The 15,467-nt window shown below is 48.2% G+C and overlaps 2 protein-coding genes across 9 annotated transcripts; one reads left to right on the top strand and one right to left on the bottom strand.

The window, feature by feature from the left end:
• The first annotated feature begins 882 nt into the window (after positions 1–882).
• Positions 883–4,936, top strand: LOC112891740 (NAC domain-containing protein 68-like). Of its 4 annotated transcripts, none has more exons than XM_025958683.1 (6): positions 883–975; positions 1,689–2,502; positions 2,647–2,924; positions 3,283–3,750; positions 3,862–4,363; positions 4,552–4,936. In XM_025958683.1, the coding sequence occupies exons 2-5, from the start codon at positions 2,346–2,348 to the stop codon at positions 4,315–4,317; spliced, it is 1,359 nt and encodes a 452-aa protein (XP_025814468.1). In that variant the 5' UTR covers positions 883–975; positions 1,689–2,345; the 3' UTR covers positions 4,318–4,363; positions 4,552–4,936. The 4 variants fall into 4 exon arrangements, with proteins under 4 accessions (XP_025814468.1, XP_025814466.1, XP_025814465.1 ...); XM_025958681.1 differs by having other exon boundaries at positions 4,549–4,936; XM_025958680.1 differs by having other exon boundaries at positions 3,862–4,936.
• Positions 4,937–5,063: 127 nt separating this feature from the next.
• LOC112891738 (putative clathrin assembly protein At4g02650) lies at positions 5,064–14,953 on the bottom strand. Of its 5 annotated transcripts, none has more exons than XM_025958676.1 (3): positions 13,594–14,953; positions 7,833–7,970; positions 5,064–7,741 (listed from the first exon to the last, which is right to left on the bottom strand). In XM_025958676.1, the coding sequence occupies exon 3, from the start codon at positions 6,890–6,892 to the stop codon at positions 5,147–5,149; it is 1,746 nt and encodes a 581-aa protein (XP_025814461.1). In that variant the 5' UTR covers positions 6,893–7,741; positions 7,833–7,970; positions 13,594–14,953; the 3' UTR covers positions 5,064–5,146. The 5 variants fall into 5 exon arrangements, 4 of the variants coding, with proteins under 4 accessions (XP_025814461.1, XP_025814462.1, XP_025814464.1 ...); XM_025958677.1 differs by having other exon boundaries at positions 7,833–7,956; XM_025958679.1 differs by having other exon boundaries at positions 7,877–7,956.
• Positions 14,954–15,467: the final 514 nt, after the last annotated feature.

The raw sequence follows: 15,467 nt of genomic DNA, 5'->3' as shown, positions 1-15,467 counted from the left end.
GAGTAGATGTTTAACTTGTGATCTGGGAGTTGGATTTTGAAGTAAGGCAGGATGTATAAGATTTTGCGGGTATCATGTGGATCTTTTAGTAATACATGTGTACGGGTTAATTGGGCAATAGTACTATTAAAGTGAAATCCATCTCAGATGGAAAAAAGAGAGAAAGAAGATGACATCTGGCTTCTTGATTCAAAAAAAGATGCTAAGTTAATATTCGAGACCTTATAGTATGGAAAATGCAATAAATCTGCTCAAACCATCTCTACAAAGTACAATTCTAAAATCCTAGATCGAATCCATCCATCATTAATATCTTTCATGCAGCACAAAAACCAAAGAGGAAATATAATTACTCACGCCACTTAACTATATTGATAAAATAAACAATATTAATTAGAACACTTGCCATGTAACAAGCAATCGCAACTCCTCCTCAAACCCAAAATTAAGATTTTATTTCGATGTGTTTTTCTAGAGCATTGACCGAGATTAGTCTCGAGTCTCTCGACCCTCGGCGATCACTATAAAAATATCCACGATCATGAGCACGTCTTTGATACCAAATTGCCACTATGGCTATTTGAAAAAAAAAGTCTCTATGGTTCATTCACCGCTGACATAAAAAGTCTCTCTTAGATAATTTTTTTTCGAACCAACTAACCAAGTGGCACCTAACTTCGGTGAGAAAAAAATAAAAAAATCTTCTTCCCAATTTCTGCACGTGGAGGAGGACCGGAGCAGGGAAGTCAATTGCATCCTTGCAGGGGAAGCCTCCTCGTGTCCCGGTGGCCCTACAAGTCCTCAGAAGTCATACCGGGCCCCACTTGCAGTGCCTCAGGCTCACTCCGCGTTATAAAGACACCCGCTGCGCGCAGCCGCGCCTTGGTTCCTGCCCCGCACCCCATCCATTTGACGAAACGGTGGCGCTGAACACTCCCCTCCTCTCTTCCCTGCGTCCTCTCCATCCTCCATTTCGTAAGTTCTTTGGTCTCCAAAACCTCGCTGTATCCGTTCAAGCTTCACCGATCGAGCCCTAGGTGCTGATCGGCTTGTCTCGCGCAACGATTCGAGGGTCGTTTTGTCCTATTTTCTGGTGATCTGGGTGGGTTATTGAGTCCGTAGTGTGGCTGGCGTGGAACCGGGGATCTAAGCTTGAGTGCAGGTAACCTGCGCACCTGGGTCTGGGTAGAAATGTTGAGATTTTGTGTCTCATCGGTTTAGTTCTAAGTGGACATGGTTTAGTAATCACACGGTCATTTTAGGGGTATGTGTGTGTGATGCAAGTTTTGGTTCTTTAGTTTTGAGTTTATCTGGGTGTGAAATCAATCTTCATCTGGTACTTTTGACTCGAGGCGTGGAATCAATCGATGTAGTAGGCAACTTTTAGGGTACCTTTTGCTTCCATTGTTTAGGGCAGGGTTTTGATTTAATGATTTCTAATCAATTAAGCATTCAATGGCACTGTCTTAGATTCCGTCTGTATGACTTGTGTTCTAATGATGTTAGTTCTGATAGTTTGAGTTTAAGAATACATGTCAGATAGTTTGATTTGGTTTGTCCGTTGACTTTGATGTTTTAATTAGGACGGCACAATTATTTTAGCGAGCAAATTTAGAAATGTCCTATTTTGAGGTTCCTTCACTTCCACATCCATACATGTTGATGCTATTATTGCACTGTGCGTTCAGGTTCCTGACTCTTGTCACTCATGTCTACTGAAGTCTGTGAAGAGTACATCTGCTTTCTTTCTTGCTACTTCTGGTTCATATTCAGTGTAAAGTTACGGTATTTCACTTGATACAAGTTAACTCACTGGATTTCTGGTGCTGATAGTGCCTTGAAGTTGAATGTGAAGGAGTTGTGGTTGTTCTAATCGCCAAGACTCAAGTTCTATTGTCCTTCCTGTCAAAAACTCACACACCCAAGCTCTTCGGCAATTTGGTGGGTGTATCAGCTCAGACTGCTCTTCGCTTGGGTTTTCTCGAGGACTCTTTCTCATTGGTCTCGTACACGACTTCTCATTCTGTGGTTTGTTGATAGTGTACACCTCTTTCTGTGCTTGGACGAAGATCCTCTTCTCCCAATACTGTTGTCTGAGTGCTGAAACATCTTCCTTTGCACTCAGACAAAGATCTCCTCCTGTGAGAGACTCTTATCCTCTCACTCCCAACTGACCTGGTTTCTCTCTCTCCTTTCTGTCTTCTGTTCCTTCCAAATTTCCCCTTTGAAAACTGAGCCAATTTTCTTTTTGATTGAACATTCAATTCACCTTGAGTTACTGTCAAGGCTTCTCCTTTCATTTACTGAACTATTTCTGCTAATCTCCTTGTTGAGATCTTGCAATAATGGCACAAACATCCCTTCCACCTGGATTTCGCTTCCATCCAACAGATCTTGAGCTTTGTTCGTACTACTTAAAAAGAAAAATCATGGGAAAGAAACTGCTTGTCGAAGCTATATCAGAGGTTGAGCTGTACAAATACGCTCCTTGGGATCTTCCAGGTATTTGCCATGTAAAACTGTTTGTTTTCTCATTTGTTGAAATTGATAGTGCGAAATGTTGGCTTACAGTCGCAAATGCTTGCTTTTCTTTCATGTTAAATGAAACCATCATTCCTTGACACCGATGTTGTTGTTTACATGTAGATAAATCTTGTCTCCAGAGCAGAGATATGGAATGGTACTTCTTTTGTCCTCGTGACAAGAAATATGCAAATGGGTCTAGGACAAATCGTTCAACACCATTTGGATTCTGGAAATCTACTGGGAAAGATAGAACTATTGTGCTTAACACTCGCATTGTGGGGATGAAGAAAACATTGATTTTTCATGAAGGCAAGGCACCAAGAGGTGATCGAACTGATTGGGTGATGTATGAATATCGAATGGAAGACAGTGAACTGGATGTTGCTGGCTTCTCAAAGGTAATGGTGACTCCCTTTTTTTTTGTGGATTAACTGTCACTCTGTCAGTTTGTTGTTGTTGTACTATCAAAGTATCAATCTAAAGTGTGCTGGATGCCTGGATGTGATGTTTTTTACATAGATGCGTACACTGCGACAAACCAATCTCTGTTATTCTTAGAATTCTGAACTTAAATATTTGTATAGATGAGATAAAGAACTTCAACATTTTATTTGAATATAAACTATTAATACATGTGATCTTTGGATGCTACTGGCACATATCCTTACAGGAATTGCTGTCTTGGTGATTTGTTGTAGACTTGTAGTTGGTCCATCACTTTAATTATTATATGAAACAACTGTGTTGATTATGCAGGATGCATATGTATTGTGCAAAATCTTCAAGAAGAGTGGCCTTGGACCAAAATTAGGGGAGCAATATGGAGCTACATTGAACGAAGAAGAATGGGACAATGTAAATACTGAAACTGCGTTCCCTCTGATGCCTTGTCCATCTTCAGAAGTAGTAGGTGCTACTAACGAACCACCTTGTCAGCACACTGTTGCTTCCACTTCTAGTGTCGTGAAGGAACCACATGTCCTCACTGTTGCTTCTGCTGATGGATTACCATTTGAGTTTAGTACTAGTTCCATTACTGCTATTGATGAACTGCATGTTCACACGCTCAAACATAATGGAAGTGAAATGGCTACTGCGAACTGTGCTTCTGGTGCTTTAGATGCATGTGATCCGACTGAATTTAGCATAATCTCATTGGAGGAGATTGATAAGTGGGCTAGTCTGAATGATTCCGCGCATAATGATGGAGGTGCTAGTGAAAAGGTATGTACCTGTTACTTGCTTTCTTAAACATTATACTCATTTCGTGATCTTCTTTAAGAACTGTTACTGCATGAGTGTCTAAGAGAGCTGGCAAACACTTCTTCCTTGCAGCTTGCTAGCCTCCCTGATATATCTGAAGCTGAGGCTCAAGCTCTTGAAATGAACTCTGATTATTGCTACAACGAATTGGTGAGGCTTGTGGAGTCAGGTGTATCTACTGCTAACAGCCTGTCCCCTGGCTATGTGAATACTGAATGTTTGAATCCACCCATGATATCTGGGTTTGGTGCTGTCGACGACTATCTAGAGATTAATGATCTCTTCCCTCCTGGGGAGACTGCCTCCCTCAAGCTGCCGGCACCAGAAAGTCAGTTTCGTCAGTATCCTTTGGAGCAGTGGCCATACAATGACTTGAATCGTCCTCAATATGACAATGAGGGTGCTCCTGCAGCTTCTTTAGCAGCATGCGACTTGCTTCCACCTATTTCCTGCTCTATGCATGATAATATTTCAGTTGATGGTAATACTTGCAGCACAAACCTTATGTGGAGCGATTGCTCGAACTGAACAGTGTGGTACCCCTTCTCATGAACACTACACAACTACCTCAGAGGTATGAGTTGCTGTCAAGTGTTAAAGCTTGTATATTGTGTTTTGTTGATTATACATGGATAATTTGCTATCGAGTTGGTACTTTGCAGTGAACTTATAATTTCTCCTATTATTACAACACTGCTGCTCTCCTGGACAAGCCAAAATTCTCTGTAAAAATGCAATTAACCCTTCTGCCATTTATAGTAGGTGAATCAAGTCGAAGTCTGATCAATCTTGCAAGAATGTTGACCAAAGTCTTCTTAATTTTGTCAATGAAGTCTGCTTCTGGACTTCATTGGTTCATAAAATTCATACTTTCATCAGCAAGGTGAAGCTATGAAGATATCTTCCTAATCAGAAACAATCTCAAATCTGGTGTTTATCTTGCAAGATCTTGCAGTTGCGAAGATGCTCTGTCTGCTTTTGTGGTAGTCAGTCCACAACTATCCCACGGCATGTACTGGAAGTGCTTGACGTGTTTGCAACTCTTTACTATCTCTGTTTATTGTGCTGGAACTGCATCTCGCAGAGCAAACTTGTAGCACATATATATTTTTTAAGTGTTTATATCAAGATGATCTAGTTTGCCTTATTTAGTTTTGGGTAGACTGTACCTGCTACTGTCTTCTCTATTGCCCTTCGTTTGTACTTGACCTTCAGTCAACCCTGCTGCAAGCTTGCAACACTCCAGTACGGCGCAAATAACTACTAGTGAGCGGTCTTGGAAATCTTTAAACGTGTACCGTGTTCCAAATTGAAATTTTGTTACAGTCCAACACCCAAACAGTACGAACGCACCATCTTACAACAGATTGTAACTAAAGGGTGCCCTTTGCCTTTCATACTGCTGCCACGCGTTCTGCTCCTGCACAAGGAGCCGCTGCCTTGTCCGCAAGTCCGTCATCTGGACATACGTCGGCGGAGGCACCGCCTGCGACGCCGCGAATGGATCCGTCCTTGTGCCAGCAGCGGCGGCGGCGGCGGCGGCGGCGTTGGCACCCGGCGGTGGCGAGAGTGCAAGCGCCGTCGCACCAAGCGGCTGCGTCGCCACGCTGCTCGCGCTTCCCGCGAACGCCCGCGAGTTTGTCACGGTCGCGTTGGCCGCCGCGTGGCTGTACATGGCGTCGAGCACCGTCGTGTTGAAGCCGCCACCGAGCTCCACGAGCCGCGTAGCGGGCCTGCTCGTCGACTGCACCAGTGCTGTCTCCCAATCTTCCGATGGATCGTCGAACGCCACCCATTCCGACGCCGTCGCTTCCGCCGAGCAACCGTCAAATAGTGCCAAAGTCAGGTCCCGGTCATGCTCCTCGCCGGACGGCGGCAAAGTGTCGTCGTCCAAGTTCAAGAGGTTGGCCATCTTGTCATCGACCACGACGAGCGAGCCAGCAAGCTCAGCCGCCGCCGCCGCCTTGCCGGTATTGTTCTCCTCCCGCGCAGTAACCTGCTGCTCTTCGGGCACCGGCTCATCATCAATTGGTTTGGCGTCGTACTTCCTAACAGGGGTAGAAGGCGAGCTGAGCGGCGCCGGCGGCGAGCGGCATCGCAGCGACGCCGACGCTAGCCTGTCGCGGATGAACTCGCCCATCAGGTCCAGATTCTTCTGCCTGACCCGTTGTATCTCGGGGACGTCGGACGGGCGGCACACGGCGGTGGCCTTGCACCACGCGTAGAAGTCGTCGAGCTCGTCGACCAGCTTCGCCAGGCTGGTGAAGATGGAGTGGACGCGCACGCAAGCCGGGGTGTCCAGCTCGGCGAAGCGGTCCATGAGCACGACCATCACCTCCGTGAGCTCGCAGTACATCGCCGCGCTCTCCTTCACCACCCTGTACAACGCCGTCGTGACCACCCGGTTCGTCCTTGCCTTCCCCGTCGGCCGGCACTCGATGAACCGGTTGAGGAGGTGCTTCAGCTGCTGCGCCCTCGCGACGAGATCCTCCGTGCCCGTCTCGGTCGCCGGCCAAGCTTCGTGCACCTCGCCTGTCCCGTCGGCGGTGTCGTGGAAGCTGCTGCCGCGACTGCCGTGGACGCTCCAATGCCTCGGGGTGGCCGCGCCTCCCTGGCGGCCCTGCATCCGGCACTTGAGCCGGTCGTCGAGGTACACGGCGTACGCGTGCACGAACGCGGCGAAGTCCCAGTCGCGGGAGCGCGCGCGGCCGCGGTCGCGGAACCGGGACATGTCGAGCATGCGCCTGCCGCGGCGCGTGGCGAGGAACACCTCCTGCTCGAACGCCGGGTCCCCCTCCGCGAGCAGGCGGTGCACGAGCGCCAGCACCTTGACCGCGACGGGCCACGTCCGGGTCCGCCCGAGCCGGCGCGCCACGGAGGCCACGCATGCGGCGACGCGCGCGCGGGAGTAGCGCGTCAGCGCGAGGATCTCCGCGACGTGGCGGTCGTCGGCGGGGAGGGCCTCGCCGTGCGCGGTGGCCCGGACGATTGCCACCTCGACGTCCGCGGCCACCTCGTCGTCCGCGCCGCCCACCCTGGCGAGCGCGATGGTCGTCTGGTCCTTGGCCGCGCCCAGCGCCTGCCGGAGCTTGCTCGGCGCCATGCACACGCGGCTGGTTCTCTGCGAATGGTTCCTCTTGCCCTTGAGCTGATGACGTTCGAGCCTCCGGTGCTTGCAGAAGGGTGCCCGAGATCGGGTGGGCAAGAATGGAGAAGGGTGCTTGCAGTGGAGTCGCGGTCTCGGGTATGGAGGGAGAAGGAAACGGAGGAGATATGAAGGCGCGCGACGGAGGCTGGCGGTTGCATTGCAGGGCGGGTGGACGCGTCGGCGCCTGGGCGGCGGGGAGGATGCCGTTCGTGGGGGTTTGTGGTTGTGTTGTTGGAACCTGAAAGCTTAGCTAACCGAGGAAACGGTGCTTCGCGGCGGGTTTTTGTTGACGCGGAGTGTTGGTTGGTTAGCCTGGCTGGGAGCGCTTGATTTGGGCTAACTGCGGTGCGCTCTCAAGTTTAGATTTGGGCTAACTTGGGTCCAGTACTCTGCTCGTCTACAGTACATGGACATTGGTATATGTTTCTTTTCTGATTCTTTTGATTTCTTGGTGTTTGAGAGAATCACGGATGAGTACCTTCATGCTGTAGGATGACACGGATGGCTTGTTCCACGAATGCAAAGTTGCAAAGATGCATGCTTACCGGACTAACGACTTGCTACCGGTTGCCCTTGTGGAAGCTGCCGCCAGACTGCCGGCTTGATAACTAACAGCAGAGAATCCGCTGGACCGTTGCAAGCCTGTGAAAGTCGGATGTTGACTAAGCCATGGAATTGTCTGCCAGATCACACGGTCTTGCTGCATTCTGGGTCTCATGGAAATGGATCGTTGATCTCTGTAAGCTCAATTGGCCCTTGTCTGTAAGCTCAATAGCCCATGAGTTGATATTCAGAAACCATTTCCTGCAAAAAAAATATTCAGAAACCTATAAGAGCCTTCGAGCAGCATCTCAACATCTGAAATCGAAATAATGTGGGAATTGAGAACAGAGACTTGCACTAAGTGAAGCACGGCACAAGACGTGGGTGCAAGCTCACTAGTAACGGCAGACTGCAAAGTAGTGATAATCAGGCATTGTAGTTGATCTTGCCAGCTTGGCTATGTCCCTCCCTCTTTCCTACAACAATCAACCTTCAATCCTTATGTTAGAAGTGATGAATACCAGGGCTCGCCGAAACTTCCTATTTCAATACAGTGGTGCAACTTGACTGTAAAAATTCGTTTCATTCCAAACCACAAATAAATCTAGACTATATAGTGGACGCTTGTTGGCTTTTATCCAAATCTGAACTTTGCAGAGTAATCCCGTACAATGGCGATCTTTAGCAAGTGGAGCCAAGCTGAATAGTTGCACAGCTCAATCTCAGGACTATTGAGCACAGCCAGCTTGTCAGCTGACAGTGCTTCGTCCAACTGGCAAGGTTCAGTTTAAGCAGCAGAACACTAGTTCGAGAGATTGGGGACCAATTGCTCTCAGTTTTAGCATGCCTGAATTTCTTCTCCACCGCCAAGATGTGGTGGAAGAGATGAGATTGATTAGAGGTGAGAGATGTGACATTCTTCAGTCAGTGAAGCCATCTTCTATAAGACCTTTTCAGCCTCTCTGCAGGATTTCGCTCACCTCCTCCATGGCCATGGTTGGCAAGGCCTCACGGACGGGACCTCCTAGCCGGGGTCTCTTCTCTTTTCCCTGGACACACCTCCTTTGCGCTTTTGATCCGCCCTCTTCATCTCAGGCACCAGAGTCCTCATCGTCGCGGCGCCGGCGTCCGCTCGGGGTCCTCACGATCTCGTGGATCCCTGTCACCAAGGGGAGAAAATGGAGAGTCTCATCACGGAATCCGTTGCGCTGCACAATGCCTAGGAGGTCCGCGCGTGCCCGGAGCCGCCGCCGCCGCCGCTTTCTCTGCCGCGGCGCTTGGTGAATCCATTTTGCACACGATCCCCTCAAATTTTGCACAAAACCCCCTAACTAGAATCACGATTAGGCATCCTAGATTTGTTCAGCTTCATTCATCGCCTCACCGTGCTTGTTGCTCTCCTATTCTTCATTTCGTGCGCTCGAGAATTTTGTTCCGGCGAGAGTTCCCCTGGTAACTGTTACGATCTCGCAAGGGATTAGAATAAGAATCAGAGGGATTAGGCTAGCAGGGGTCTGAATTTTGGGAGACAATGGAGCAGAGGAAGAATGTTCAGAGTTTTCCTCCAGTTCAAATCTGATTAGAGGATGGCGCTGCGATATATATTCAGACGCCAGAGCCCCACGAACGGCCACACACGGCCCACAACTCGGCCCATAAACGAATCCAGCCTAGACACGGTTCAAACCATCATTCACAAGCTTCAGTACGCGCCAAGCTTTTCTCCTAGCGTAGACGAAGTCGCACTTCCCGCTACATGGCCTTCTTGTTCATGACATTCCCCTCCGCTTGAAATCCAGCTTGGGCTTGAAATCCAGCTTGACCCCAAGCTGGAGCTTGTGGAAAGCACCACTGAAGATCCTGTTCATCTTCCCAATTGCACAGCGAAGGAGTGTCCCAATACACCAGAAGCTTGACAGCAGCCGAACCACCAATCCGACGCATAGCTGAGTCAATCACACAAAGGGGAGGCACCTCATCCTCAGGCTCTGTACAAACCGTTGACAGATTCGTACTGACCTCTGTTAAAGGCGGCACATGCTTTTTTATCTGAGAAACGTGCACCAAAGGATGAATCAAGGCAGAAGCAGGCAGATCCAAACCATAAGCCACATCCCCAACTCGTTGCAACACTCTGAAAGGCCCATAATAGCGAAATGCAAGTTTCTGATTGCTTCTGGAGGCGACAGACTGACTGAATGTGGGGTTGCAACTTCAGATAAACCATATCATTCACCAGGAATTCTCGTTCTGGTCGATGAGAGACAGCCTGAGATTTCATAACGCTGTTGCGCACGAAGGAGTTGCTGCTGAATTAGACGTATTAACAAATCTCTGTCTTTCAGCCACTCAGCCAGATCAGGGACAGAAACATCCGATGGATTTGAGATGCCCAAATGTCGAGGAGGATGCCCATATAATACTTCAAAGGGGGTGCTGCCCAATGCAGAATGAAAAGATGTATTATACCAGAATTCTGCCAATGAGATCCATTTGCTCCACTGTTTAGGACAAGAATGGACAGTGCATCTCAGAAATGCCTCGAGACATTGATTCAGTCGTTCGGTCTGACCATCTTTTGAGGGTGATACGAAGAGCTCATGAGCAATTGAGTGTCTGACAGTCTGAACAACTCCTGCCATAGTTTGCTTGTAAAAATTCTGTCAGAAATAAGGGCCTCTGACAGACCATGAAGTTTATAGACATTGTTGAAGTAAAGCTTAGCCACAGTCAGAGCAGTAAAAGGATTTGCTAATGGTAAGAAGTGGGCATATTTTGAGAATTTATCAATCACCACTAAAATAGCATCATGTCCTTGTGATTTGGGCAGACCCTCTATGAAATCCAGACTTACCACCTTCCATGCCTTGTCAAAAACTGGCAACGGCTGCAACAAACCCGGGTACCTGACATGATCACCCTTTGCTTGCTGGCAAATGTCACATGCTTGCACATAAGCAGTAACAGAGGCTTTCAACTTAGGCCAGGCAAAAAGAGACTTCACTCGGTGATAAGTGACTTGCACGTCCGAGTGTCCTCCCACCCCACTGCAATGTAAATCCTGTAAGATGTGAGATTGGGCCAAGGGATTGTTACCTACCCATACCCTGCCTTTGTATTTAAGAAGACCATCCTGAAGAATAAAATCCTTGTTGCCAGTAGGAGAGATGCAGAGCTCAGTGATAAGTTGCTGAGCAGCAGAGTCATCAAGCGTAACCTTCCTTCAACTTTTCAATCCAAGTTGGATTACAAGTAGAAACAACACAGAGATGGAACTGAGTCTTGTCATGGCAGCGAGAGAGAGAGCATCAGCAACAGCATTGTTCACCCCTTTTTATATTGGATTCTGAATGTGAGATCCATAAGCTTTAGGAGGGCCTTTTGTTGCAGTTTTGTTTGTTGCTTTTTGCTCTGTTAAAAAGAGCAAGCTTCTGTGATCAGTTCTAATGAGGAATTCCTGATGTAAGATATAAGATCTCCATTTCTCAACTACTAATAACATAGCCATGCACTCCTTCTCATAAGTTGACAGAGCCTGATTCTTGCCAGAAATTGGTTTGCTCAAATAGGAAATAGGATGGCCATCTTGCATTAACACAGCTCCAAAACCAGCATCACTAGCATCTGTTTCGACCACAAATTGCTTGGTAAAATCTGGAATTGCAAGTACTGGTGCTTGTACAAGAGCTTGCTTGAGTAACTCAAAGGCTTCCTGAGTAGGAGTCCACTGAAACTGAATTTCCTTTTTGAGCAGTAAAGTGAGTGGTTTACTGAGCATAGCATAGTGCCTTATAAACCTCCTGTAATATCCTGTGAGGCCCAAAAATCCTCTTAGCTGTTTCAAGTTTGTAGGAACTGGCCAGTCAAATACTGCCTGTATTTTAGATGGTTCTGTAGCAACTCCAGTAGCTATGATTAAATGCCCAGATATTCGAACTGTTGCTGGGCAAACACACATTTGGATCTCTTCATCAGAAATTAATTACTGGTCAGAATTTTGAACACTGCAGTTAAATGGAGAACATGATCTTCCAAAGAGGGACTATAGACCAGTATATCATCCATGAACACCAAAACACTCTTCCTTAGTACGGGAGCAAATATCTTATTCATTATACTTTGAAAAGATGCAGGTGCATTTGTAAGCCCAAAGGGCATAACCTTGAATTCATAAAGGCCACCATGTGTTTTAAAGGCAGTTTTAGGTTCATCACCCTTAGCAACTCTTATCTGGTGATAACCTGATCTAAAATCCAGTTTGGTAAACCATTTGGCACCAGCTAGCTCATCCAATAGTTCATCCACCACAGGCAGGGGGTGCTTGTTCTTGACTGTGATAGCATTCAGGTGTCTATAATTGACACAAAATCTTCAGGTACCATCCTTTTTCTTCACTAATAGGACTGGAGAGGCAAAGGGACTAGAACTGTGCTGGATAACCTCTTTTTGAAGTATTTCAGTAATAATTTCTGTTTTCTGATGAGGGGAATACCTACAGGACCTAATGTTCACAGGTTGGGCACAAGGAATTAATGGAATATGGTGATCCTCCTGTCTAGAAGGAGGTAACTCAAAAGGTTCCTGAAACAGATGCTCAAACTGATTTATCAATGCCGCAACAGCAGGAGGCAAGTGGCTGAAACTGTCAGACAGCTGATCATCCTGAACAGTGCACACAAAATTGTTAGCCTGACCACTTGGAATTCTATGAAACTCAACACAGTGAGAAACTGCGTTCCTTCTAATCAGACCTTTGAGTTTGCCCCCACTGATAGCTTTGCAAGAAGAAGTGACATCCTGAATACCTTGGATCATTACTCTTCTGCCATTGAGTAGAAATCTCATTTGCTTCTTCTTCCAATGAGTCCATGTAGGACTATGGTCCTCCAGCCAATCAGCCCCAAGGATCATGTCGAAGCATTTCAAGGGTAGAACTCTAACATCCTAAGAAAGAGAGTGGTTCTGAATGACCCACTGATATTTAGGTATCATCTGATTAGAAATCATCAGGCTGCCATCAGCTGTAGAATATTTCATTTCTTCACAAGGCTGAAGTTGACAAGTAAACTGAGCTGCAATATCAGAACTGATAAATGTGCCCACACTTCCTGAATCTAATAAAATCAGTATCTCTTATTTGCCTAGAAAGCCTCTGAACCTCATAGTCTTGCGTTTCTTTGGGGTCTGTTGCGTGTCAGCTCCTTGCACAGCGCAAACAGTATCATCAGAACACTGCTCCTCATCAGTGGACTCAGAATCAGACTCCACTTCCAACTGAAACATTTCCATGAGCTCTTGCAAAACATGAATGGACACTTGTTTCGGGCACTTGTGTCCTCGGCCAGTCCACTTCTCACCACAGGTATAGCATAAGCCGTTAGCCTTCCTGTGAGCCAGAAGTGCATTCCACTTTTCATCCACAGCAGGCTTTTCGAGCTTCTTCGGTTCATTCTTCGTGAAAGAAGACTTGGCTTTGTCAGAGGCAGAGCAAACCCAGCTGCTTGACTTGCCAAACTCGTGAGCGTCATACTTGAACGGCTGGGTGCGCCGAGATGAGTTGAGCTCCTCTTCCTGTAACAGGGCAAGAGCACTCGCAGTATCGACAGAATTTGGACGATGTAAAGCAATGGGTGCACGAATTTCCTCTTTCAAGCCCCCCATAAACCGAGTAACGAGGTAAACGTCATTATAAGCATCATTGTAAAGCAAAATGCAATGAACAAGCTCTTCAAACTTAGCATAATACTCAGCTACCGAACCAGTTTGGCGCAAGTTATCCAACAGCCTCAGGTGCAGCTGGTACTGGTCCTAATCAAAACGCTCACAAACAGCAGTGTGCAAAGCATGCCAGGAACTAATCCTATCGCGCAACTCCACAGTTTGGAGCCAAGCCGCGGCAGTCTCCTCAAAATTGAGCGCTGCAAATCGCGGTTTCAGCGCATCGCTGACGCTGTACACCTCCAAATAGAGCTCGCAGCGGTCCTTCCACAGCCTAGGGTTCTGCCCATCGAATCGCGGAAATTCGATTTTGGGTTTAGGGGCAGAACGCGAACTGCTCGATCCCTCCTCAAACAGGAAATCATGCGTGCGAGGGAGAGGGTTGTTAGACATACCCGTGATCAGGCGTGGCGGAGGAGAACCAAGGATCCCACCGCCAACATCCCGGTTGCTCGAATCATGACGGTGCCCACGGGGCCGCTCCCAGGTCTGCGCAGGCTGGCGCGCCACCTGTTCCGGAGCCAGGTTGAGGTCAAAGGGGGAGACGCGCGCCGACATCGGAGGCGGAGGTGGAGCCGGCCGGATCGGAGGTTGTGGCAGCGGTGGCGGTGGCGGCGGCGGAGGAGTCGACTCGAGGCGCTGAAGCGGAGCCGCCGCGTCGTCCGCCTTGGTGAGCAGAGAGGGACCTGTCAGCCGACGACTGCCAGGACTCGAAGGTAGTGACCTTGTCCAGGATCTTCTGCATCACCGCGTCAAACCCTTCAAGCTTCGTCGAGAGATTCTCGATTGAATCCGCCATCTGCGCTCGGAGAGAATTGGCTTTTTGCCACCGCCAAGAGGTGGCTTTGCCAAATTGCCACCGAAATAAACTTGGACGGCTTCTTCGCAGGCGTCAGAGCGAACTCGCAAGCAATTGGAAAGAATTTCGGTGGGGATTCGTGGTGGGGATTTGTGGGGGAAGGCTATGGATACCAATTGTTACGATCTCGCAAGGGATTAGAACAAGAATTAGAGGGATTAAGCTAGCAGGGGTCTGAATTTTGGGAGAGCATGGAGCAGAGGAAGAATGTTCAGAGTTTTCCTCCGTTCAAGTCTGATTACAGAGGATGGAGCAGAGGAAGAATCCAGCCTGGACACAGTTCAAACCGTCACTCACAAGCTTCAGTACGCGCCAACCTTTTCTCCTGGCGTTGACGAAGTCGCACTGCCCCCTTCATGGCCTTCCTGTTCATGACACGCTGGTGAGCTGGTAACAAGTCGATCCCGATGAAGTTACCATGGGAACCTGTGAGTTTTAACCCGGAGCCACCGAGGCCGTGTTGCGTGCCTCCGGTGGGCAGAACAAGTTGCGCCACAAATTGATCAGTCCTCTGGCCTCCTCATGACCAATTCCAACAATCTCTTCAAGCAATTTGAATCAATTCAGTTCGATTTCCAACAATAAGGGCAGGAACGAGCGCAGTACTTGGGTTGGCCATGAGAAAGATGAATGCAGGTCCTCGTGTGCACCTTTCCAGCCTCGCTCGCTCCCCCACACGCCCCGCCCCCAGTGGCCATCACACCCTCCTGCTCGTCAGTCCAAGCAAGGACAAAGCCGCCTCCATGGATGGGATTCTCCGTTGTCCCTAACAATGATGCAGGATGTGTAGGCACAGCGCCAAAGCCGCCGAAGGCATTGCCAGCAGCTCCATGGAGACTCGAACCTGTTTTGAGTTATGCAATTCAGGGCATTCAGTATTCAGTCATGCTATTCGCTATTCAGGCTTGGAACCATTCAGATTCTGTAAGAAGAAATTTATCCTGCACTCATGCAGGTCAGTTGTTGAACAGTTGTATCCTGGGATCATCCAGATCGTCTCCATGTACTGCGTTTCTAATTTTCATGGAAGTTGTTATATAAACAAAAAGGCCGCAATCGCAATGCTCTGCGCTGTGCGTACGGGTTGCTTGTTGCGTTAAGCTTGGCATCTGATGCTGCTGCTGCTGCTGAAGCAGAAGCGAAGATATTTTGAGCCATTACACAAGTTCTGATCGAGGGCGACCATTGACCTGAGGGGTCCTCCCTGCACGGAGTTTGTGGTCCGGTCCGGTCCGGTCCAAGTTGGGTGCGATCACGGATTGGGTTTGCCTGCTGGTGCAGTTTTTGTACGAGAAATTCAGCACTTCTGCCCGTACACATTCTCGTACAGCTTATTTTCTTGCTTGTCATCACATCACGCTTGGTCTGATCTCTCGTTGTGTTTGCTTGCTGCATTCCTGTACGAGACAA

This window comes from Panicum hallii, chromosome 5 (genome assembly GCF_002211085.1).
Source record: "Panicum hallii strain FIL2 chromosome 5, PHallii_v3.1, whole genome shotgun sequence".
NCBI classification, from domain to species: Eukaryota; Viridiplantae; Streptophyta; class Magnoliopsida; order Poales; family Poaceae; genus Panicum; species Panicum hallii.
This window is presented reverse-complemented; position numbering and strand designations above follow the sequence as displayed.

What these genes read in the sequence shown, in the direction of transcription:
- LOC112891740 (XM_025958683.1), top strand. Translation starts at nt 2,346, where the DNA reads ATGGCACAAACATCCCTTCCACCTGGATTTCGCTTCCATCCAACAGAT. An exon ending in ATGTTGCTGGCTTCTCAAAG is followed by an intron (nt 2,925 to 3,282) that starts GTAATGGTGACT and finishes TTGATTATGCAG; the next exon opens with GATGCATATGTATTGTGCAA. An exon ending in ATGGAGGTGCTAGTGAAAAG is followed by an intron (nt 3,751 to 3,861) that starts GTATGTACCTGT and finishes TCTTCCTTGCAG; the next exon opens with CTTGCTAGCCTCCCTGATAT.
- LOC112891738 (XM_025958676.1), bottom strand. Translation starts at nt 6,892, where the DNA reads ATGGCGCCGAGCAAGCTCCGGCAGGCGCTGGGCGCGGCCAAGGACCAG.